The 22,647-nt window shown below is 49.8% G+C and overlaps 1 protein-coding gene across 3 annotated transcripts in view; it reads left to right on the forward strand.

The window, feature by feature from the left end:
* Cep72 (centrosomal protein 72) overlaps positions 1-13,281 on the forward strand; it is a 33,361-nt gene extending 20,080 nt beyond the window's left edge. For 2 of the 3 annotated variants that reach the window (XM_070042112.1, XM_070042110.1), the window contains exons 7-12: positions 1,084-1,373; positions 2,186-2,324; positions 3,257-3,444; positions 4,952-5,078; positions 6,116-6,227; positions 12,259-13,281. In XM_070042112.1, the coding sequence (XP_069898213.1) occupies positions 1,084-1,373; positions 2,186-2,324; positions 3,257-3,444; positions 4,952-5,078; positions 6,116-6,227; positions 12,259-12,424 (1,022 nt within the window). In that variant the 3' untranslated portion in view covers positions 12,425-13,281. Of the gene's footprint in view, positions 1-1,083; positions 1,374-2,185; positions 2,325-3,256; positions 3,445-4,951; positions 5,079-6,115; positions 6,228-11,721; positions 12,109-12,258 lie in introns of those variants that run through there. The other variant, XM_070042111.1, reaches the window with a different exon arrangement.
* Positions 13,282-22,647: the final 9,366 nt, after the last annotated feature.

Genomic DNA, 22,647 nt, shown 5'->3' on the forward strand with positions numbered 1-22,647 from the left:
CAGTGTGCCTGTGCTCTGTGTGTGCAGTGTGCCTGTGCTCTGTGTGTGCAGTGTGCCTGTGCTCTGTGTGTGCAGTGTGCCTGTGCTCTGTGTGTGCAGTGTGTCTGTGCTCTGTGTGTGCAGTGTGTCTGTGCTCTGTGTGTGCAGTGTGCCTGTGCTCTGTGTGTGCAGTGTTCCTGTGCTCTGTGTGTGCAGTGTGTCTGTGCTGTGTGTGCAGTGTGCCTGTGCTCTGTGTGTGCAGTGTGTCTGTGCTCTGTGTGTGCAGTGTGCCTGTGCTCTGTGTGTGCAGTGTGTCTATGCTCTGTGTGTGCAGTGTGCCTGTGCTCTGTGTGTGTAGTGTGCCTGTGCTCTGTGTGTGCAGTGTGTCTGTGCTCTGTGTGTGCAGTGTGTCTGTGCTCTGTGCAGTGTGTCTGTGCTCTGTGTGTGCAGTGTGCCTGTGCTCTGTGTGTGCAGTGTGTCTGTGCTCTGTGTGTGCAGTGTGTCTGTGCTCTGTGTGTGCAGTGTGTCTGTGCTCTGTGTGTGCAGTGTGCCTGTGCTCTGTGTCTGCAGTGTGCCTGTGCTCTGTGTGTGCAGTGTGTCTGTGCTCTGTGTGTGCAGTGTGCCTGTGCTCTGTGTGTGCAGTGTGCCTGTGCTCTGTGTCTGCAGTGTGCCTGTGCTCTGTGTCTGCAGTGTGCCTGTGCTCTGTGTGTGCAGTGTGTCTGTGCTCTGTGTGTGCAGTGTGTCTGTGCTCTGTGTCTGCAGTGTGTCTGTGCTCTGTGTGCAGTGTGCCTGTGCTCTGTGTCTGCAGTGTGCCTGTGCTCTGTGTGTGCAGTGTGTCTGTGCTCTGTGTGTGCAGTGTGCCTGTGCTCTGTGTGTGCAGTGTGCCTGTGCTCTGTGTGTGCAGTGTGTCTGTGCTCTGTGTGTGCAGTGTGCCTGTGCTCTGTGTCTGCAGTGTGCCTGTGCTCTGTGTCTGCAGTGTGCCTGTGCCTGTCTTTTGGACCCACACTTGTGCATTCACGTCTTTCAAAATTAGAGTGCCAGTCCCACACTGCAAAGCAGGGCCGGCAGGCGGTGGTGTTCTGATTTGTGTTCTCTGCATTACAGATTCCATGGAGGGAGAGGACTCTGCCTCATCCTCACAGATGCCTAGTTTGTCCTCACAGAAAGTGATGCCTGTTCCTGAGAAGTACAGGAAGCGAAGGATGCCTGGCGGAAAGTTCCAGGTGCCCTCAGACCGAGAGTGTTTGAGCAGCCTGGACAGGGCTGGTGGGCCCACCGGCTTGGAGGAAAGTGTCAGAAGACAGGACAGCTCAGAGGTCAAGGTGGCCTTTTCCCGCTCTGACGCTGCTGAGCCTGAAGAGCAGACTGCACGTGGTCCTCGTGATGCCATCGGGGTGAGCGGGAAGCAGAGGCCAGCCGCTGTGGCCGGCCATTTCCACTGAGTGGGCCTTGAGTGTCGTGAGGGCTAGATAGCTTGTGATGCCACATCTTCCATTTTCAGTCCAAGATGTGACCAAACTGAAAGTCTCGCACGCTGACTCCTGTGCTTTTTCCTCTGCTCCATGCTGCTCCCTGCAGTCCTTAAGTGTTCTGTACATTTGTCTTCAACGTTGGAGGCAATCGCTGCGGTCACCTCACTGTGAGGGAAGAGCCCTGGCCGTGAATTTCCCAAAGGACTTACCCCATTAGGGCTTGAGAGACTCCTGCCTTCCTCAGGGACCAGGCCCCTGGCCCACACACTCCCCTGCCTCCGAGTGAGTGCCCAGCATCCGTGGGAGGTGTGAGCCTGAAGAGGGGACGCTCAGAACCAGCGTGACTCAGAGTTGCAGGGGGAGGGGGAGGGGGAGGGAGAGGGGGAGGGGGCCTGGCACAGGTTCTCAGTGAAGTCACTGACTGGAGAGACCGAGGCGAGCCCTTGAGCTTGCTCTGCGCATTGTGGGTTGGAGTCCTGTTTTCACCTGTGGTCCTACTGCTGTCTGTGTCCTCTGTCTTCTCCCTTGTGGATGGAGGGGAGGCGGAACTTGGGAGGCCAGGCCCTGTGCTGCCCTGTCACCTTCCTGAGGTCTCCTGGGAGATCCCGAGGCTGGAGAGGCTGTTGCTGCTGCCGCTCTGTGGGAAAGCATGCACCTGGGCCCACACTGTGCTGCAGAGACCTAGTTTCTGCCGGGAGCAGAAAGCCAGTCTCATGCTTATGTCTCCTTCACAGCTGTCGCCCAGACCACGCTCTGCAGCCGTGCCTGCACGGAGGGCTGCCCTGGAGACCGCGCTCTTGGGGGCACTGGTGGATCTAGTGGACAGATGCTGGAGTGGCAGTGGGTCCCTGCAGATCAATGAGGCGTTCCTTGGTGAGTCTGGGCTGCCTCCACCGGCAGGACCGCCCACCTGCGGCCTTCGGGGTCCCCTGTGTGTGCAGCCCTCCCAGGCTCCGGAGCTGCGGTAAATTGTCTCCACACTGGCCCTGGTCCTCTATGGTTGGAGCTGAGAACACTGCCTGGTGTTGGGCTTTACTTATTCCATATTTAATTATTCCTGTATTTGGAGTATTGTCTGCTTGAGATCCTCTATGTACATTCGATGTGTGCAGGCACAACACAACATGGAATCAGAGTTCTGTGGTAACCAGACAGTCCTAGAGAACTTGGGTCTCTTTTTTTGGGGGTGGGGTGGGGTCTGGTCGTGGGGCCTGAACTCTGGGCCTGGGCGCTGTCCCTCAGCTCTTCAGCTCAAGGCTAGCGCTCTACCACTTGAGCCACAGCGCCACTTCCGACTTTTTTTTTCTGCTTATGTGGTGCTGAGGAATCGAACCCAGGGCCTCAGGAATGCAAGGCAAGCGCTCTACCACTGAGCCGCCTTCCCAGCCCAGAACTTGGGTCTCTTTACTTCCATCTACCGGGGGCTCTGACCCCAGGCGGTGGGCTCCTCCTGAGCCTGGGCTGTGGGGCCAGACTCTGTAGTTAGCAGACACTGAAGCAGGTGGAGCCACTCCAGCCACCGTGTCATTGGCTGCCTTGTTGGTTGGTGTCTGTCGTTCCCTTAACCCACGTGTGGCCACGTGCTGCCTGGCTTACTTCACTGGGGGGGGGGGGGGGAGTAAAAGCCATTTTCCATTCTTCACCATGGCAAGACTGTGTGTGGAAAGGCGGAGGTGATTTCAAGATGCTCTCTCTGTCTCTCTGCATGTCCTCAGTGCTCTCAGGCCACACAGTGGACATGTTTTATTTATGGTCCATGCTACTGCTAGAATGCTCTTAACAATGCTTCATTTTTTTGCTTTTAGCCCAGGCAAAGCACATTTTGTCATCTGTTCCAGCGGCGCAGGGCAGTGTAGCACTCGAGTCTGAAGGAATTAGCTATCTGGCCCTTGAAAATAAGTCCCTGCAAAGCCTCCTTGCGGAGCAGCAGCGGCAGTGCACCACCATGATGAGTGAGGTGACGGCGGAGCTCAGCAAGGCCCGGAAAGAGATGGTGAGCTGCACTCTAGCGCCACGGCCAGCTCTTCACGGGGCGGGGCCGGCGGGGCCTCGGATGCCACACTGTCCCAGAGCCACCTTGACAGCCATGCCTTTCGTCCAGCTCCTCCAGGACCTTGAAGCCCCTCTCCTTGCTGTGTTGTACGCCCGTTCTCCATGGACGGCAGTACCTCCAGCCCTCTGCCTACTGCCTACTGCCTCTCGTAGGAGAGATGAGAGAGGAAGAGGTGGCCCAGCTCTGGGCAGAGTCTTGTGTTCCCACTGGCCCTTGGTGGAGACTCCCCAGTCCTGATGAGTGAGATTCCAGTTATCTGGGGTGCGTAGGGTTCCTACCCTTGTCTTGTGCCCAGTTTGAATCTGAGAGACTCTTGTATCACCAGATGGCACACAAGAGCAGAGTCCATACTTGGACTTGGCAACCAAGTGCTCCCTGAGGAGGTTGTGTTGTGTGGATGACATTGGGATGTTCTTCCTTCTGAGCGCACGCGAATGGTTACATGACAGATGGCCAGACACACCTGTGTTTGGTTCTCTGCCAGGCCTCACCTTACCACACAGTGTGCACTGCGTTAGCACACCATCCCCAGCTTTACAGTGGACCTAGCAGAGCCGGGCTGTTCAGGGATGGTGACCTCATCCGAGGACCTGGTGGGTGGGGATGGATCCTCTTCCAGCAGGCCCTCTGCACAGGAAACGGAGGCGAAGCATCGGTCCCTTCTGCCTCTGTGCATTGGCGCCTTCAGGGTGAGCATGTGCGCGCATGAGCACCAGGAGGGGCTGTTGGAACCCTGTGACCTGAGCACCAGTGCACGACGGCAGCACGGAATGAGAGCGCTTAGGTTTTCTGACAAGGTCTTTGTTTTGTGAGAGTTCATACACATCTCATTTTTAGAGAAAAATGGAAGTGGAGTGATATCTAACATACTGTGAAATCTCCTGCATGCACACAGGACTCCATGTAGAAAGAGCAAGAGCACACGTAAGCCTGGACTGCAGCACTGGAGAACACAGTGTGGGACAGTGTTAGTCTGGGGGACACAACCTAGCCCATTGACCAGAAGACAGCAGGTGACACCTGATGTCTCAGTGCAGACGTGGAGGCCACTTGGGGCCTCAGCCAGAGCTTAGAGACCAACCTGTACTGCTGTCCCGTGCCAGTGATGCGCAGGGGCACGCCATCACAGGTCCTGTTCCCTTACCTCCGTGCCATTCCCTGCCTCTCTTCTCCAGGTCCACCCCTGGATGTCCCAGCCCTGGGAGGGGGAGGTGGCCAGCAGCTCACATGGTAGGGCCACCTTTAAGGAACCTGGGCGCAGGAGGGAAGTGCTGTGTGGACCAGTAGCTGCTGCCTTCCAGGGAGACCAGCACTAAGCCCAAGCACTGACCGAGTCTGTGTTTTTGTGATCTGAAATTATGGAAGAGAACCTGAACCTAGTGATTATTCAGACATTTTGTTTTGTTTGTGTCTTTCTGACTGGTCTCATTATACTCTGTGTCTTCAGGATACCTTGAGGCAACATTTAGACAAATCTTTGGAGGAAAATAGCAGCTTAAAATCTCTTCTGTTCAGCATGAAAAAAGAAGTAAAAAATGCAGATGCTTCTGCTGCACTACATTTGCAGATCACTGGTGAGTTCACCGTTTATTTGGTAATCACTTGGTGAAATACAAGTGCTCAAATGTAAAAAGGTAGACTTTAGTCTTAGTCATTTTCTGTCAGTCGAAGCAGTGTAAGGTCAGCTAGCCAGAGCAGGTGGACAGAAGAAGATGCGTCCTGTTGCCTTTGATTCTTTAGCCAAATTTGGACCTTCCACCCTGTGGCTCTTGAATTTAATAATGCACTGGTGGTGTTTCTGCTTCCTGAGCAAGAAGGTGACTTGAAGTCTGTTTTCTGGTCTCTGTTTGCTCCAGGTACAAATAATTTTCATTTACCTCTTTTTCTGTCTCTGGTTCCACTTGTTCTATTTTAGAGAAGTCAAGTTGGGTTACCTGTGTTTGGGGCAACATTGATATGTCTGTTTGCATGGCAACCTACCTAGGAGGTGGTAGTCTATATTTTGGGAGGGTGAACTTCCCAGCAATCTTTCCTCTTGTCCTGGGAGAAATTGAAGGGCCAGGAAGTAAGCACCTCAGAGTCGATGCCCTTCCCGTGATGTGTCTGCCTCTTTGTGGTCCCTGCAACATAAAAGGACTACAGGCAAGCCCCAGGTGTCAGTCAACAACAAGCCCTTTGCCATTTATTGAATAAGAAGATGGTTTTATAGTCTTTTCTTATAAGAGTTGTCTTTATCCTGTTTTTACCTTATTTCTATGACGTATTAGGTTTTGTTTTGTTCTGTTTTTCTCTTAGGTTTCTTCTAGCCTGGTTATTTCCAATGTGACTGTTTCCTTTGTTGCTGATTCTGCTTGAGTTATCTAACATTTTTGGTTGGAGCTCAGGATGTTCTTTATTTCTTGTGTTCTATTTTCTTTATAGTCCTGTGTATATTTTCTATTAGCCCCTGCTTGTTTTGTGATGTTGGGTGGGTGTTCATGTTTACCCCTATCTTTGAGTCTGTTATAGAAATGAGTGTTCTGTTATATATTCTTATATCTAGCTTATACTAGAATTGTCAAGACATGTGCATGAGCTTCCTTATATAATTCTGCCACTTTTCTTCTTTCAGGACTTCAAACAAGTGTGAAGCAACTCTCTGGTGAGGTTGTAGAGCTGAAGCAGCATCTAGAGCACTATGATAGGATCCAGGAGCTCACGCAGATGCTGCAGGAGAGCCACAGGTACTTGTGTGAGCCAGACAAGGGAGGAGCGGAGGAAGAGAGGCTGAGTGGTAGGGAAGGTAGATCCCGTGTGGCAACACCGCAGAAGCACAAAGAGCAGCTGACTGCGCATCACAGCAGTCAGTGTCCAGGGTCCACACATAGCACCATGCTGACTTGGTGAGAAGTGAGGCTCTTCCTGCTGCCACGTTTTGTGATCTTGGTGGTAATGTTGAAGTGTTTACCTGGAAATATAGATTTGGACCCTGAGGAGTGGATTCTGAGGTGTGGACCTTGACCTGTGGGCCCTGAGGTGTGGACCCTGAGATGAGAACTCTGAGGTGTGGACGCTAAGGTACAGACTCTGAGGTGTGGACCTGAGGTGAGAACTGTGAGGTGTGAACTCTAAGGTGTGGACCCTGAGGTGTGAACTCTGAGGTGTGGACTCTGAGATGAGAACTCTGAGGTGTGGACGCTAAGGTACAGACTCTAAGGTGTGGACCCTGAGGTGAGAACTCTGAGGTGTGCACTCTAAGGTGTGGACCCTGAGGTGTGAACTCTGAGGTGTGCACTCTGAGGTGTGGACTCTGAGGTGTGCACCCTGAGGTGTGAACTCTGAGGTGTGCACTCTGAGGTGTGGACTCTGAGGTGTGGACTCTGAGGTGTGCACTCTGAGGTGTGGACTCTGAGGTGTGCACTCTGAGGTGTGGACTCTGAGGTGTGGACCCTGAGGTGAGAACTCTGAGGTGTGCACTCTAAGGTGTGGACCCTGAGGTGTGGACTCTGAGGTGTGCACTCTGAGGTGTGGACTCTGAGGTGTGCACTCTGAGGTGTGCACTCTGAGGTGTGGACTCTGAGGTGTGCACTCTGAGGTGTGCACTCTGAGGTGTGCACTCTGAGGTGTGCACTCTGAGGTGTGGACTCTGAGGTGTGCACTCTGAGGTGTGCACTCTGAGGTGTGGACTCTGAGGTGTGGACTCTGAGGTGAGAACTCTGAGGTGTGAACTCTGAGGTGTGGACTCTGAGGTGTGCACTCTGAGGTGTGGACTCTGAGGTGTGCACTCTGAGGTGTGCACTCTGAGGTGTGGACTCTGAGGTGTGCACTCTGAGGTGTGCACTCTGAGGTGTGGACTCTGAGGTGTGGACTCTGAGGTGAGAACTCTGAGGTGTGAACTCTGAGGTGTGGACTCTGAGGTGTGGACTCTGAGGTGTGCACTCTGAGGTGTGGACTCTGAGGTGTGGACTCTGAGGTGTGCACTCTGAGGTGTGGACTCTGAGGTGTGCACTCTGAGGTGTGCACTCTGAGGTGTGCACTCTGAGGTGTGCACTCTGAGGTGTGGACTCTGAGGTGTGCACTCTGAGGTGTGCACTCTGAGGTGTGGACTCTGAGGTGTGGACTCTGAGGTGAGAACTCTGAGGTGTGAACTCTGAGGTGTGGACTCTGAGGTGAGAACTCTGAGGTGTGAACTCTGAGGTGTGGACTCTGAGGTGTGGACTCTGAGGTGTGAACTCTGAGGTGTGAACTCTGAGGTGTGCACTCTGAGGTGAGAACTCTGAGGTGTGCACTCTGAGGTGTGAACTCTGAGGTGTGGACTCTGAGGTGAGAACTCTGAGGTGAGGACTCTGAGGTGTGGACTCTGAGGTGTGAACTCTGAGGTGAGAACTCTGAGGTGAGAACTCTGAGGTGAGGACTCTGAGGTGTGGACTCTGAGGTGTGGACTCTGAGGTGAGAACTCTGAGGTGAGGACTCTGAGGTGTGGACTCTGAGGTGTGGACTCTGAGGTGTGCACTCTGAGGTGTGGACTCTGAGGTGAGGAATCTGAGGTGAGGACTCTGAGGTGTGGACTCTGAGGTGTGGACTCTGAGGTGTGAATTCTGAGGTGAGGACTCTGAGGTGAGAACTCTGAGGTGAGAACTCTGAGGTGAGGACTCTGAGGTGAGGACTCTGAGGTGTGCACTCTGAGGTGTGAACTCTGAGGTGTGGACTCTGAGGTGAGAACTCTGAGGTGTGCACTCTGAGGTGAGAACTCTGAGGTGTGCACTCTGAGGTGAGAACTCTGAGGTGTGCACTCTGAGGTGAGAACTCTGAGGTGTGCACTCTGAGGTGAGAACTCTGAGGTGTGGACTCTGAGGTGAGAACTCTGAGGTGAGAACTCTGAGGTGAGGACTCTGAGGTGAGAACTCTGAGGTGTGGACTCTGAGGTGAGAACTCTGAGGTGTGCACTCTGAGGTGAGAACTCTGAGGTGAGAACTCTGAGGTGTGGACTCTGAGGTGTGCACTCTGAGGTGTGGACTCTGAGGTGTGGACTCTGAGGTGAGAACTCTGAGGTGTGCACTCTGAGGTGTGGACTCTGAGGTGTGAACTCTGAGGTGTGGACTCTGAGGTGTGAACTCTGAGGTGTGAACTCTGAGGTGTGAATGCTGAGGAGTGGACTCTGAGGTGTGGACTCTGAGGTGTGGACTCTGAGGTGTGAACTCTGAGGTGTGGACTCTGAGGTGTGGATGCTGAGGAGTGGACTCTGAGGTGAGAACTCTGAGGTGTGGACTCTGAGGTGTGGATGCTGAGGTGAGAACTCTGAGGTGTGAACTCTGAGGTGAGAACTCTGAGGTGAGAACTGTTGAGGTGAGAACTCTGAGGTGAGAACTCTGAGGTGTGCACTCTGAGGTGAGAACTGTTGAGGTGTGCACTCTGAGGTGTGCACTCTGAGGTGTGCACTCTGAGGTGTGGACTCTGAGGTGAGAACTCTGAGGTGTGAACTCTGAGGTGTGGACTCTGAGGTGAGAACTCTGAGGTGTGAACTCTGAGGTGTGGACTCTGAGGTGTGGACTCTGAGGTGTGCACTCTGAGGTGTGCACTCTGAGGTGAGAACTCTGAGGTGAGGACTCTGAGGTGTGGACTCTGAGGTGAGAACTCTGAGGTGTGGACTCTGAGGTGTGAACTCTGAGGTGTGCACTCTGAGGTGAGGACTCTGAGGTGAGGACTCTGAGGTGTGGACTCTGAGGTGAGAACTCTGAGGTGTGGACTCTGAGGTGTGAACTCTGAGGTGTGCACTCTGAGGTGTGAACTCTGAGGTGTGCACTCTGAGGTGAGGACTCTGAGGTGAGGACTCTGAGGTGTGGACTCTGAGGTGAGAACTCTGAGGTGTGGACTCTGAGGTGTGGACTCTGAGGTGTGAACTCTGAGGTGTGCACTCTGAGGTGTGGACTCTGAGGTGTGGACTCTGAGGTGAGAACTCTGAGGTGTGGACTCTGAGGTGTGGACTCTGAGGTGTGAACTCTGAGGTGTGGACTCTGAGGTGTGCACTCTGAGGTGTGCACTCTGAGGTGTGAATTCTGAGGTGAGGACTCTGAGGTGAGAACTCTGAGGTGAGGACTCTGAGGTGAGAACTCTGAGGTGTGCACTCTGAGGTGAGAACTCTGAGGTGTGCACTCTGAGGTGAGAACTCTGAGGTGTGCACTCTGAGGTGAGAACTCTGAGGTGTGCACTCTGAGGTGAGAACTCTGAGGTGTGGACTCTGAGGTGAGAACTCTGAGGTGAGAACTCTGAGGTGAGGACTCTGAGGTGAGAACTCTGAGGTTTGGACTCTGAGGTGAGAACTCTGAGGTGTGCACTCTGAGGTGTGGACTCTGAGGTGTGGACTCTGAGGTGAGAACTCTGAGGTGTGAACTCTGAGGTGTGGACTCTGAGGTGTGGACTCTGAGGTGAGAACTCTGAGGTGTGAACTCTGAGGTGTGGACTCTGAGGTGTGGACTCTGAGGTGTGAATTCTGAGGTGAGGACTCTGAGGTGTGAACTCTGAGGTGTGGACTCTGAGGTGTGGACTCTGAGGTGTGAATTCTGAGGTGAGGACTCTGAGGTGAGAACTCTGAGGTGAGGACTCTGAGGTGAGAACTCTGAGGTGTGCACTCTGAGGTGAGAACTCTGAGGTGTGCACTCTGAGGTGAGAACTCTGAGGTGTGCACTCTGAGGTGAGAACTCTGAGGTGTGCACTCTGAGGTGAGAACTCTGAGGTGTGGACTCTGAGGTGAGAACTCTGAGGTGAGAACTCTGAGGTGAGGACTCTGAGGTGAGAACTCTGAGGTTTGGACTCTGAGGTGAGAACTCTGAGGTGTGCACTCTGAGGTGAGAACTCTGAGGTGTGCACTCTGAGGTGTGGACTCTGAGGTGTGGACTCTGAGGTGAGAACTCTGAGGTGTGCACTCTGAGGTGTGGACTCTGAGGTGTGAACTCTGAGGTGTGGACTCTGAGGTGTGAACTCTGAGGTGTGGATGCTGAGGAGTGGACTCTGAGGTGTGGACTCTGAGGTGTGGACTCTGAGGTGTGAACTCTGAGGTGAGGACTCTGAGGTGTGAACTCTGAGGTGTGGACTCTGAGGTGTGGATGCTGAGGAGTGGACTCTGAGGTGAGAACTCTGAGGTGTGGACTCTGAGGTGTGGATGCTAAGGTGAGAACTCTGAGGTGTGAACTCTGAGGTGAGAACTCTGAGGTGAGAACTGTTGAGGTGAGAACTCTGAGGTGAGAACTCTGAGGTGTGCACTCTGAGGTGAGAACTGTTGAGGTGTGAACTCTGAGGTGTGCACTCTGAGGTGAGAACTGTTGAGGTGTGAACTCTGAGGTGTGGATGCTGAGGTGTGCACTCTGAGGTGTGGATGCTGAGGTGTGGACTCTGAGGTGAGAACTCTGAGGTATGCACTCTGAGGTGTGCACTCTGAGGTGTGGATGCTGAGGAGTGGACTCACATGTGGTTTGGGAGAATGACAGGAGAATCTAGCAGTATGAGAGGCGCGTAGGAATGCAGAATGTGTGGTGTCCTGCTTCCCTGGGCCTTAGTTCCTGTGAATTGTAGTTTTATCTTCATGTAGTTCGTGGCTGTTTGAGTTTTATGGCTGTTTTTAAGTTTGGGAGATTCCATCTTTCTTCCCTGATAGGGAGCAGGTGGCAAGAAAGGGACTGGAACTTTCAGGTAGGTTCAAGCAGAGCGTTGGCTTTAGGAAGAGATGCCTGTGAAGAAGCTAGGGCAGGCGAGGTGCAAAGAGAGACTTGGCCCTAGGAAGGATGGGAGCTGCCGAGTGGTGAGGACTTGGGAACCGCAGACCATTGCCGCCCCCTCCCCTGTGCCTGGCAGGAGCCTGTAGGCCACCCTCGCCGCTGGCAGTCCTGTTCCCCAGAGCCCTGGCCCAGGCGTGGGCAGGCACAGTTCATGATCTCCTACATGTCTTGTGATCAGGCTTTTGCCCCTGGAGTCCATGTTGACTTTGTCCATCGCTATCTCTGATCCAAGCAAATAGCCAGTACCTGCTTAGTAGATGGGTCAATGGGTGACCACCTTTGTGGTGAACAGCAGTGGTCAGTGTGGCTCTGCCTTGTCTAAATGTGTGATGCCATAAAACACATGACTGGGAAGCCAAGCACCGTGGCTCACGCCTGTAATCCTAGCTACTCAGGAGGCTGAAATCTGAGGATTGTGGTTTGAAGTCAGACCATGCAGGAAACTCCTTGAGACTTTTATCTCCAGTGAACCACCAGAAAACCAGAAGTGGCGCTGTGGCTCAAGCGGTAAAGCACTAGCCTTGAGCTGAAGAGCTGAGGGACAGCGCCCAGGCCCAGAGTTCAAGCCCCATGACTGACCAAAAAGAGAAGAAATAACCCCTGCATGGCTGAGGAGCATGACAATGTGGAGTTGGAAAGCGGGGAAAGTTCACAAGGGCCTCTGAAGACATCACCACATCAGAAATATGGTTGCCATCCTCCTGTCGGAGTGTGTGTGGCGGTGTCGACCGTACACCTCTCATGCCTTTCTTCAGCCCCTTCGCTCGCCCGGCTGCCGGGGCTCAGGGCCAAGTCAGGCCTAACCGCTGCCTTGGTTTGGAAGAATTGGGCGCAGGAGCAGTGGTCAGTGGGTGGTAGGGCTGGCTAGGGTGGGGCCCAGGGGTGGCTTTGTGCCAGTGGTCTGGGAGCTGAGTGAGAGGGGTGAGGGGCAGAGCTGCCAGGGGGCGGCAGCAGGCTGGGGAGGGGTGGGGACACCATGGCTGCCCCTTCTGTCACCCTCCAGCTCTCTGGTCAGCACCAACGAGCACCTCCTGCAGGAACTGAGTCTCGCCCGGGTGCAGCACAGGGCAGAGGTAGAGCAGATGCACTGGAGCTTCCAGGAGTTCAAGAAGACCACAGCCCTGTTCCCACCCCACAGTGCTCATCTTGGTGGCCGCCAGTCCTGCTAACGCCTGCCCAGAGTCCAGTTGTCCTCTCTGTGTTACAGTCACAGGCTTGTATGTCAGTGTTTCTTTATCTGAACACGCTAGGGAAATTTGTCTCCTTCCCTTGGAATCACCCGGTAATTTTCAGATGCATTCAGGCCCTACAGTTGAGCATTCTAATGCACCCTGAAGTGACAGTGAGCCTGGCCCTTCCTGTGCTTGGTCGGACTACCGCTTTGTCACTATACACCCTGACGTGAAGTTCAGGTGAGGTTTTTATCTGGGATGTGAAAGTACTGCATAAGATTAGTAAAATAATTTCAGTGTGACAAGCAATCCTCCTTTAATTGGCTAATACATTGTCACTAAAGGTTAATTTTGTAAATAGTTCTTTATAACTTATAACTGATTTTCTCATTGAATTCCATTATGAAACAACCTATGTACCATGGTAGGTGGGCAGGAATTAAAAAGTGGTAAAACTGAATGGGAGTTACAGTGACACATGTGGAACACATTTTAAAAGTTCGAACTGTGATGTTCATGTTTCATAGTAAAAATATAACCCCATTCATGCCTCATCCTTTAGCTTCCAGTGTCTTTCTGAAAATCATAGCAAAATAGATTATAAAACTTGGGGAAGCCTGGCGCTGGTGGCTCACGCCTGTAATCCTAGCTACTCAGGAGGCTGAGATCTGAGGATCGCGGTTCAAACTAGCCCGGGCAGGAAAGACCGTGAGACAATACTGGGGGAGGACAATACTGAGGTTTGAACTAAGGACTTCAGGCGCATATGGCAGAGCATGCTAGAGCATCTGCACTGAGGTCTCCAGCCCTTTGTACTTTTTAGTAGTGTTTCTTAATAGAAATTTCAGACTTTAATATGCTCTAATATATCAATCTTTTTTATGAATCTTGTCCCTAAAAAGACCAAATATATGTTTTTCAATATCAAAATTACTACAAAAAGGGCAAGATCCCCTTGAGGGATAGTGTCTTGTCTGTGTGATGTGTTGACTGCTGGCTCCCCAGGTAGCTTAAAGTTGTATCTGGCCACGGGAAAGGCGTGGGCGGGATCTAAGAGTTCAGCCCCACTCCCCACCCCCAACTTCAGGTCCCGATGGGTTAAATTGGTCACTAGTGACTCAGTGTTGTAATCTGTCATGCTTATGTAGTGAAGCTTCCTGAAGGTTCAGACTGCTTCTGGAGAGGTACTCCAGAGGTACTCTCCTCCTTCCTTCGTCTGTGTCCTTTGTAATGTATAGTGGGCTGCTAAGCAAGGTAATCAACCTCAAAAAGAACCAGGTGGTCAGAAACCCAGGAGAAAGCAGCCGGCCTGCCATTGCCACCTGAAGGTTGTAGCAGGTGTGTTGGCAGGGACTGCACCCTCAGCAAGCAGTGGTGTCCAGTGCCAGCTGCAGGTGGGCAGGGTCAGAAGGGGGTTGAGTCACAAGAGACCTGACAGCAGACCCTCTTGCTTCCTGGTTGGGAGGGTAAGGTGACGGGAGTCTGTATTGAAGGTTGAGTGGAAGCATAAGAGAAATTGAGTTTGTTACTTCATAAAGTCTTGAAGATCTGCTGGATTGTCTTCCAAAAGACTCTGTAGTCTTATGTATTAGGAATTTGAGGTCTGCATTCTACCTAGAGTGAATTTGGGGGCATGCTTTGAGTTCCAGCTGTCCTGTCCCAATCACTGAAAAGACTCGTGGGTCTCCCCTTTGGCTGTCTTCTCTGTGCGATACTCTCTCTAGGGTAGACCCTTCCATATTAGGTTCATCATGTCTGCCTGGCTTTTTACTCTGTGCATTTCACAAATTCACTGAATCACAATTTTTTTGAATAAGGACAATGTCTGACACGTAGTAAGCACTACACACTCGCTTGCGTTATAACAGTAATTTCTTCCTTGCTTCGTGGGTGATGGTGGCTTATAATTCCTTTATCCTGTTTTTGGGGGATCACAGAATGGAATGGGCCATACATTCCTCTCTTGTTTGTTCCCAGGAGAGTTTGCTGAGATAAGAATCACTTCACCTCTGGAAGATGATGTCATTTGTGCCTGGAAATGTTATCAGGGTTTTTGATAATGTTTATTTTAGAATATGGCAGAGCCTTTTGTCAAGACCGCCCAGTCTCCCCTCAGCTGGGCTGAGCCGTTGGGGGCTGCCCAAAGCAGTGTGGGAAGAGTGGGGGTGTTCCCTGTCAGTGCCGGCCAGAGAGATTCTGACTGTTGCTCTCTCCCGGAGGAAGGCCAGAATGCCAGGTGCACTTCGTCTGTCCAGCCACTGAGGTAGCAGCTCCTCCTTCACTACCTGGTGTGTCTGCTTGTTTGTATATCATGGGCCTCTTAAGACCTGGTCCAGATGGCCCTCATTTTCAGGTTTGGGGATAGCCCTCACCCTCTTCTGGTGGCATTGTTATGGGCCCCTCCTTTGAAGTTGTGTTCTGGTGCAGAGAGGTGGGGACATAGGTTTCTCCTTCACTGTCCAGGTGAGGAGACAGCTTCTGGCCACTGTGCCTCCATTTTCCAGCCTCCGATGTGTTCCCCTGAGTGCCCTGGCCATTGTCCATGTGGGCAGGGCTCTGCCTGGCCTTCCTGCCCACACCGCGCCCCTCTAAGTCAGTCCCTGGAGCACCCTGAAGGGCCGCCTCCAGAGAGCAGGCGTCTCTGCTCTCCCTCCTGGGTCTCAAGAGCCCTGCCTGCCAGCTGGCCTCTGCAAAACGACTCCCATCTGCTCCCAGAACCCCTAGTTCCAACCCCGCAGTTCAACAGTGGCTTCTGGAGCTTCCTACCTTTACAGCTCACTTTCACTGAAGTTTGATGAAAGCAGCCTCTGGAAGGGGGGACCAAGATGGTGACAGGGCAGTAGGGAAACGCCTCAGCTCTCCCCAACCAAAAAGAGGGTTCGAGTTCCAATGCTTAATCTCCCCAAGATACCGACAGAAACAAAAAGATGGACACCCAGAGAAAAACAGAAGGTGGAAAATAACAAAAAAGAAAGAGAGAAAAAGAATTTTAGAACAGAGAAGCGCAAAGACCCCTCCCCCAACCTTTACCGACTGCACGGCAGCAGCCAAGCCCCGGCCAGCGGCCCAGCAGGGGCTGCCCGAGTCCCAGATTCACAGGGGGCTGCTTGCAGATCACCCGTGCAGAAGCCCCCTGAGGTACCGGTGTCATACCCACTGATCATGACAAACAGAGAAATCCCGAGCCTGGAACTCGGCCCCACAATGGGAGCCCCAGAGCTACACGGGACGCCCAAAGAACACCAGAGCAGAAGACCTTCAAGGAACTGGTGCTGATCCAGAGAGCGCAAATGGAGACAAGCCCCAGCGCTCAGAACCTGCACGGAGGCCCCGCCCCCACCTCTCGGGCAGATGTTGGAGGCCCATCTCGCGGTGTGACCCAACAGCTTCGACCGAGGCAGAGACAGAAGAGAATCACACAGAGCCACCACGGCCCAGCCCAGCCTGCAACCACCCCAACTGAACTCTGATTTCAATGGCAACCGATAATCTACATCACACGGAAACAACTAGCTTCAGGGTGAGTACCCCGCAGGGGACAGTGTATCCCTCAAGGGAGACCAGAGCTGGTGGGAATCCCCAGACCCTGACCCAGACTCCCTACCCCAACTCCTGGACCACAGGACCCACTAAAACTGGAAACTGTTCGAGAGCTCCACCAGCCCACGGAGCACACTCTGCTCGCCAGGCTAGAGCAAGAGCGCCCCTGGAAGGGAACTTAAACGCCCAAGCCAGGAATAGCGCCCCAGGGTCAAGACACCCAACAGTAGAAGAAATTTGAACTGTGTGCCCCAGGCTGAGTAACCTAGATGGTATACACAGCAGCACAGGCCCAACCGGCGTGCCTCAGGTGGGGGGAGGGACCAGGCCTGGGGATCTGGCGCCTGAGCAACACAACCAACTCCTCCCAGCTGAAGTCAGAAGCTGAGCATTTGCCTCAGCAGAGGGGAGAAAAACAGGGAACTGCACCCCCTGGGAAGCACGCCTGTGACAACAAAAGACCCAGGGGCTCAGGACAAGAGAAGCCCAAACCCCACCAGAACCTGACCCATATATTCTAGGCTGGGAATGGACAGCACAGGCTGCCAGCACCTGATAATAGGCAGGAGCTCAGGCTGGTAAGGTGGCTCAGCGGTAGAGTGCTTGTCTTGGGTGCATGAGGCCCTGGATCTGATTCCTCAGCACCACATAAGCAGAAAGGGCCAGAAGTGGTGCTGTGGCACAAATTGTAGGGTGCCAGCCTTGAGCTGAAGAGCTGAGTGACAGCACCCAAACCCAGAGTTCAAGCCCACAACTGGCAAAAAATAAAGAAATAAAAAAAATCAGGAGTCCATAGCAGACTCCAGCATCTGGGAGAGTACATCCAGAGCATCTGATTTTGCCAAGAGCACCTGTAGGAGCACACAGGAGCAGTCTAGGCTGCTCAACCCTCCAAAGGCAGGAACTGCCAGTGATCTACAGCAGAGAGCTGAGAATCCTATGTAGGTCAGATCAGCAGCTGGAGATTGGCCTTCAACAGAACTGAGATCAGGTACAGACTCTCTACCAATACAGAATCAGCAACCAAGCAAAAAGACACACCAAAACAAAATTTCAGATTAGTCTCCAATAATCCCTGAACCCCCATGTGAAAATCACAGAGAAAAATTACAAGGTTTATCAACACCCAGGATAGCAAGCTATCCCCAATAGCCAGCAGCCACCCAGGGGAGAGCCCCAGTGGGAGCAAAGCAGGAATGGAAGACAAAAGCTACATCCAAGGGATGCTGGGGGCAATGACTCAAGAAATAAAGCGAGAAATAGACCAGAAATGGAAAGAACACGGGCAAACTATTGAAAGAGATACAGGATCTCAAACATGAGGTACATGCAAAACTAGAGGCAGTACATACACCACTAAGAAGTGAGATAAATGCCAAAATAGAGGCAGTACATACCTCATTGAGAGGTGAGATCAGTACTTTGAGAACCAACATCGAATCCATAAAGGAGTCCATTTCCTCCATGCAAACCACAATGGAAGCCACAGTTAACAGAGTGAACGAAATGGAATGTAGAGTGTCAGATACAGAAGACAGGATACACCAAAAAGTGACAGATATGGAAAAATCACTCAAATTATGCCAAAGGGAAATTCAAGAGCAAGCAGATAGTGCCAAGAAATTTAACCTTTCTATGATTGGAGTGGACGAAGGTGAGGAATATCAAAGCAAGGGAATGCAACACCTATTCAACAAGATAATCGGTGAAAATTTTCCCCATCTCAAAAAAGAACATCTTACCTACATAACAGAAGTATATAGAACACCTAACAAGCAAGATCCCAGGAGAAACACTTCTAGACATATAGTAAAAATGATAGATTGGAATAATAAGGAAACAGTCTTGCATGCAGCAAAAATGAACAATGGGAAAAAAAATTAGAATCACTGCAGGTCTCTCCACACAAACACTGAATGCAAGAAAGGCCTAGGAAAGTACCATACGAGCCCCGAGAGCCAATAACTGATATACCCAGACTGATATACCCGGCAAAGCTAGCATTCACATTCGATGGAGAGCTGAAAATTTTTAATAGCAAAGAAAAACTAAATGAATACATAAACATTAAGCCAGCATTACAAAGAATGCTAAGAGGGGGAACACAACCTGAAGAAAGCAACCAGGAACTGGGACCTGCACCCAGACAGGCATTAAAGTCTAACTGAGCAAGCACAGGAGGAAAGAAGAAAAACTGAGGAAAACGGAATGACAGGAACCACAATGCATCTCTCTATACTATCTCTTAATATTAATGGGCTTAATTCGCCAATCAAAAGAAAAAGAACTGCAGATTGGATCAGAAAACATGACCCCATCCATCTGTTGCCTTCAGGAGACCCACCTCTCAGCCAAACATACAAACACACTCAGAGTGAAGAGTTGGAAAAGGATCTACCAATCAAATGCCCCCAGTAAGAAAGCAGGTATAGTTATCCTGATATCTGACTAAATAAACTTTTCATTAAAATCAATACAGAAAGACAAAGACGGACACTACATATTAATACAGGGAACAATCCAAGAGGAGGATATTACCATCATCAACTTATATTCCCCAAACATTGGTGCACCCAGATATGTTAAGCAAATACTCTCAAACTTACAGAATAAAATAGATCCCAATACGATAATACTAGGAGACTCTAATACCCCACTCTCACCAAAGGATAGGTCTACCAACCAGATAATTGGCAAATAAGCTACCGAATTAAGTAAGGCCATACTTCAAGCGGAATTAACTGACATCTACCGAGTATTTCACCCTAAAACAACACAGTACACATTCTTCTCAGCAGCTCATGGAACTTTCTCCAAAATAGACCATATCATAGTTCATGCAAGGAACTTAAGCAAATACAAAGGGATCGACATAATCCCCTGTAACCTATCTGACCATAGTGGAATCAAGCTAGTTCTTAATAACAAAGCATACCGCAGAAATTACTCTAATACATGGAAATTAAACAGCACACTTCTTAGCAATGCCTGGGTAATGGAGGAGATCAAAGAAGAAATAAAAAATTTCCTAAAACTCAATGAAAATGAAAACACCTCGCAAAGAAACTTGTGGGACACAGCAAAAGCAGTCCTGAGGGGCAAATTTATTGCCCTCAGTGCCCACATCAAGAAAATAGAGACAGAGCAAGTAAATAATCTCATGTTGCAGTTAAAACAGCTAGAAAGGGCTGGGAAGGTGGCTCAGTGGTAGAGCGCTTGCCTTGCATGCATGAGGCCCTGGGTTCACGATTCCTCAGCACCACATAAGCAAAAAGAAAAACGCCAGAAGTGGCGCTGTTTGAGCTGAAGAGCTGAGGGACAGCGCCCAGGCCCAGAGTTCAGGCCCCACGACCAGGCCCAAAAATAAAATAAAAATAAAACAGCTAGAAAAACATGAAAAAATGGAACCTAAAGTTACTTCACGGAGTCAGATAACCAAATTAAGAGCAGCGATTAATCAATTAGAGACTCGGAAAACCATAGCCAAAATTAACCAAACAAAAAGCTGGTTCTTTGAAAAAATAAAATTGATGGACCATTGGCAAGATTAATTTAAAAAAAAGAGAGGAAACCCATATTAACAGGATTCGGGATGCCACAGGAAAAATCACAACACGTACTCAAGATATCCAAACAATCTTAACGGACTACTTTCAAAAGTTATACTCTCTAAAGGAAGAAAACCTGGCAGAAATGGATGCATTTTTAGAGACATATTAGTTGCCCAAACTGAGCAAAGAAGAAGTAAATAAATAAGCCAATATCCTACAACCAGATACAGGAAGTCTTCCAACAAAAAGAAGCCCAGGACCAGATGGATTCACAGCAGAATTCTATAAGACCTTTAAAGAAGAACTAATACCCATACTCCTCAAGCTCTTCAGAGAAACAGAGGAGGGAGCTATCCCAAACTCATTCTACGAAGCCAATATCACACTCATCCCCAAACCAGGCAAAGACCCAACCAAAAAAGAGAATTACAGACCAATTTCCTTGATGAACACAGATGCAAAGATCCTTAACAAGATTCTAGCTAACAGAATCCAGAAACACATAAAAAAAATCATACATTATGACCAGGTAGGCTTCATCCCAGAGATGCAGGGATGGGTTAACATATGTAAGTCAATAAATGTAATCCAACAGATCAGAGCCAAGGTCAAGAATCACATGATTATTGCCACAGATGCAGAAAAGGCCTTTGATAAAATTCAACATTCATTCATGCTAAAAGCTCTGGAGAAAATAGGAATAGAAGCAACATTTCTTAAAACAATAAAAGCCATTTATGACAGACCAATAGCCAATATTATACTTAATGGGGAATTCTCCTAAAATCAGGAACAAGGTAAAGGTTGCCCACTGTCTCCACTCCTCTTCAATACAGTCCTGGAACCCTTAGCCAGAAAAAGACATTAAAGGGATCCGCATAGGGAAAGAAGAAGTTAAACTATCCCTTTTTGCAGATGACATGATACTATACCTTCACGATCCCCAAAACTCCATTCCCCAAACTCTTAGAAATCATAAATCACTTCAGCAAAGTAGCAAGATACAAAATCAACCCACAAAAATAAGTTGCCTTCCTATACACTGACAATGTACAAGCAGAAACGGAAATAAAAGGGAGCAACCCCATTCACAATAACCTCCCCCAAAATAAAATAGGAATTAACCTAACCAAAGACATAAAAAACTATTTAATGAAAACTATAAAAAGTTAAGAAAGAAACTGCAGAAGACACTAGGTAATGGAAAGACCTCCCATGCTCTTGGATAGACAGACTTAATATGTGAAAATGGCAATACTGCCAAAATTAATATACAACTTCAATGCAATTCCTATTAAAATCCCAATGACGTACATCACTGAAATACAGAAAACAGTCCAAAGATTCATATGGAACAATAAGAGACCTAGAATAGCCAAAACAATTCTAGGGGATAAAGACAATATGGGAGGGATATCCATGCCGAACTTCAAACTCTACTACAGAGCTATAATAACAAAGACAGCATGGTACTGGCACAAAAACAGACCCGAAGACCAATAGAATAGAATAGAAGATCCAGAAATAAATCCACAGGCCTACAGCCAGCTGATATTCGACAAAGGAGCCAAAGACATACAATGGAAGAAACACAGCTCTTCAACCACTGGTGCTGGGAAAACTGAGGGGCCACATGCAGAAAACCAGAAGTTGACCCCAGCCTATCACCATGCACCAACATCAACTCAAAATGGATTAAAGACCTTAACATCAAACCTGAATCTCTGAAACTACTGCAGGACAGAGTAGGAGAGACACTTGAACTTATAGGCACAGGAAGGAACTTCCTGAACAGAGTCCCAGGGTCACAAATTGGAGAGAGACTCGACAAATGGGCAAAGGAACTAAATAGAGACTTCTCAGATGAAGAAATTAAAATGGCAAAGAAACACATGAGGAAATGTTCACCATCCCTGGTGGTGAAGGAAATGCAAATAAAGACAACCCTGAGATAACACCTTACCCCAGTCAGAATGTCCCACATCCTAAAGTCAGCCACGACAAATGCTGGAGGGGATGCGGGGAAAGAGGAACCCTATTACACTGCTGGTGGGAATGTACACTTATACAACCACTTTGGAAAGCAGTCTGGAGGGCATGACCCAGTCATGCCACTTCTAGGCATCTACCCTGAACAACAGGAACCAATATACAAGGACACGTGCACCTCCATGTGTATTGCAGCACTGTTCACAATAGCTAGGATATGGAAACAACCCAGAAATCCCACCACAGATGAATGGATCCAAAAATTGTGGTATCTATACACAATAGAATATTATTCAGCCATTAGAAATGACAAAATAATGGCATTTGCAGGGAAATGGATGGAGCTAGAAGAAATCATGTTGTGAGGTAAGCCAAGAGCAAAGAGACAAACGGTACATGGTCTCCCTAATAAGTAGATGTTAAATCCAAAATGTTAGGTGATACGACAAAATTAACAGGACTTAAGAAACAAAGAACTTCCACTCATCTGGTTGAACCACTACCAAATATCCCCATGCTGCTGATCACATGTATGGTGTATATGTGTACACCGTTATATGTTATAGACCGTGATAGACAGTTTGCTCGAGGAAAGTTAGAATGAGTTTGTGACTTTAAATGAGCATCACTATCCCACAATACTGTGAAATTTGGGAAATTATGTAATCACTTAATCACAATATAAAAAACCCCAGAAAACTAGAAGTGGCGCTATGGCTCAAGTGGTAGACCATGAGCCTTGAGCTGAATTGCTCAGGGACAGCGCCCAGGCCTGGAGCTCAAGCCCCACGACTGACAAAAAAAAAAAAAGAGACCTTTCATGGGATTGTTTCTAACATATTTATAAGATTATGTCTTTGTTGCTTTGTATGTCCCTCCCCCAATGTATAACCCCTGCTTTCACTGTATTTGATGTTGGTATATGTGGAGGGGAAGGGAAAAAAAATCGTTAAAACAGGGATACAGGAGGACCCATTGCAACAATGAGATGTACAAGTCGTTATGTTGAGAAACGAACTTTACAACTTTGGTGGGGGGAGGGGGGGCGGATGTGAAGGGATGGGAAGGGGAAACAAAGGAAGAGGCTACAGTGCTTGATAACAAATGTACTCATTATCTTGCCCATGTAATTGTAACCCC

The sequence above is a fragment of the Dipodomys merriami genome, unplaced genomic scaffold (genome assembly GCF_024711535.1).
Source record: "Dipodomys merriami isolate MVZ:Mamm:240054 unplaced genomic scaffold, mDipMer1.0.p SCAF_32, whole genome shotgun sequence".
In the NCBI taxonomy this organism is placed as follows: Eukaryota; Metazoa; Chordata; class Mammalia; order Rodentia; family Heteromyidae; genus Dipodomys; species Dipodomys merriami.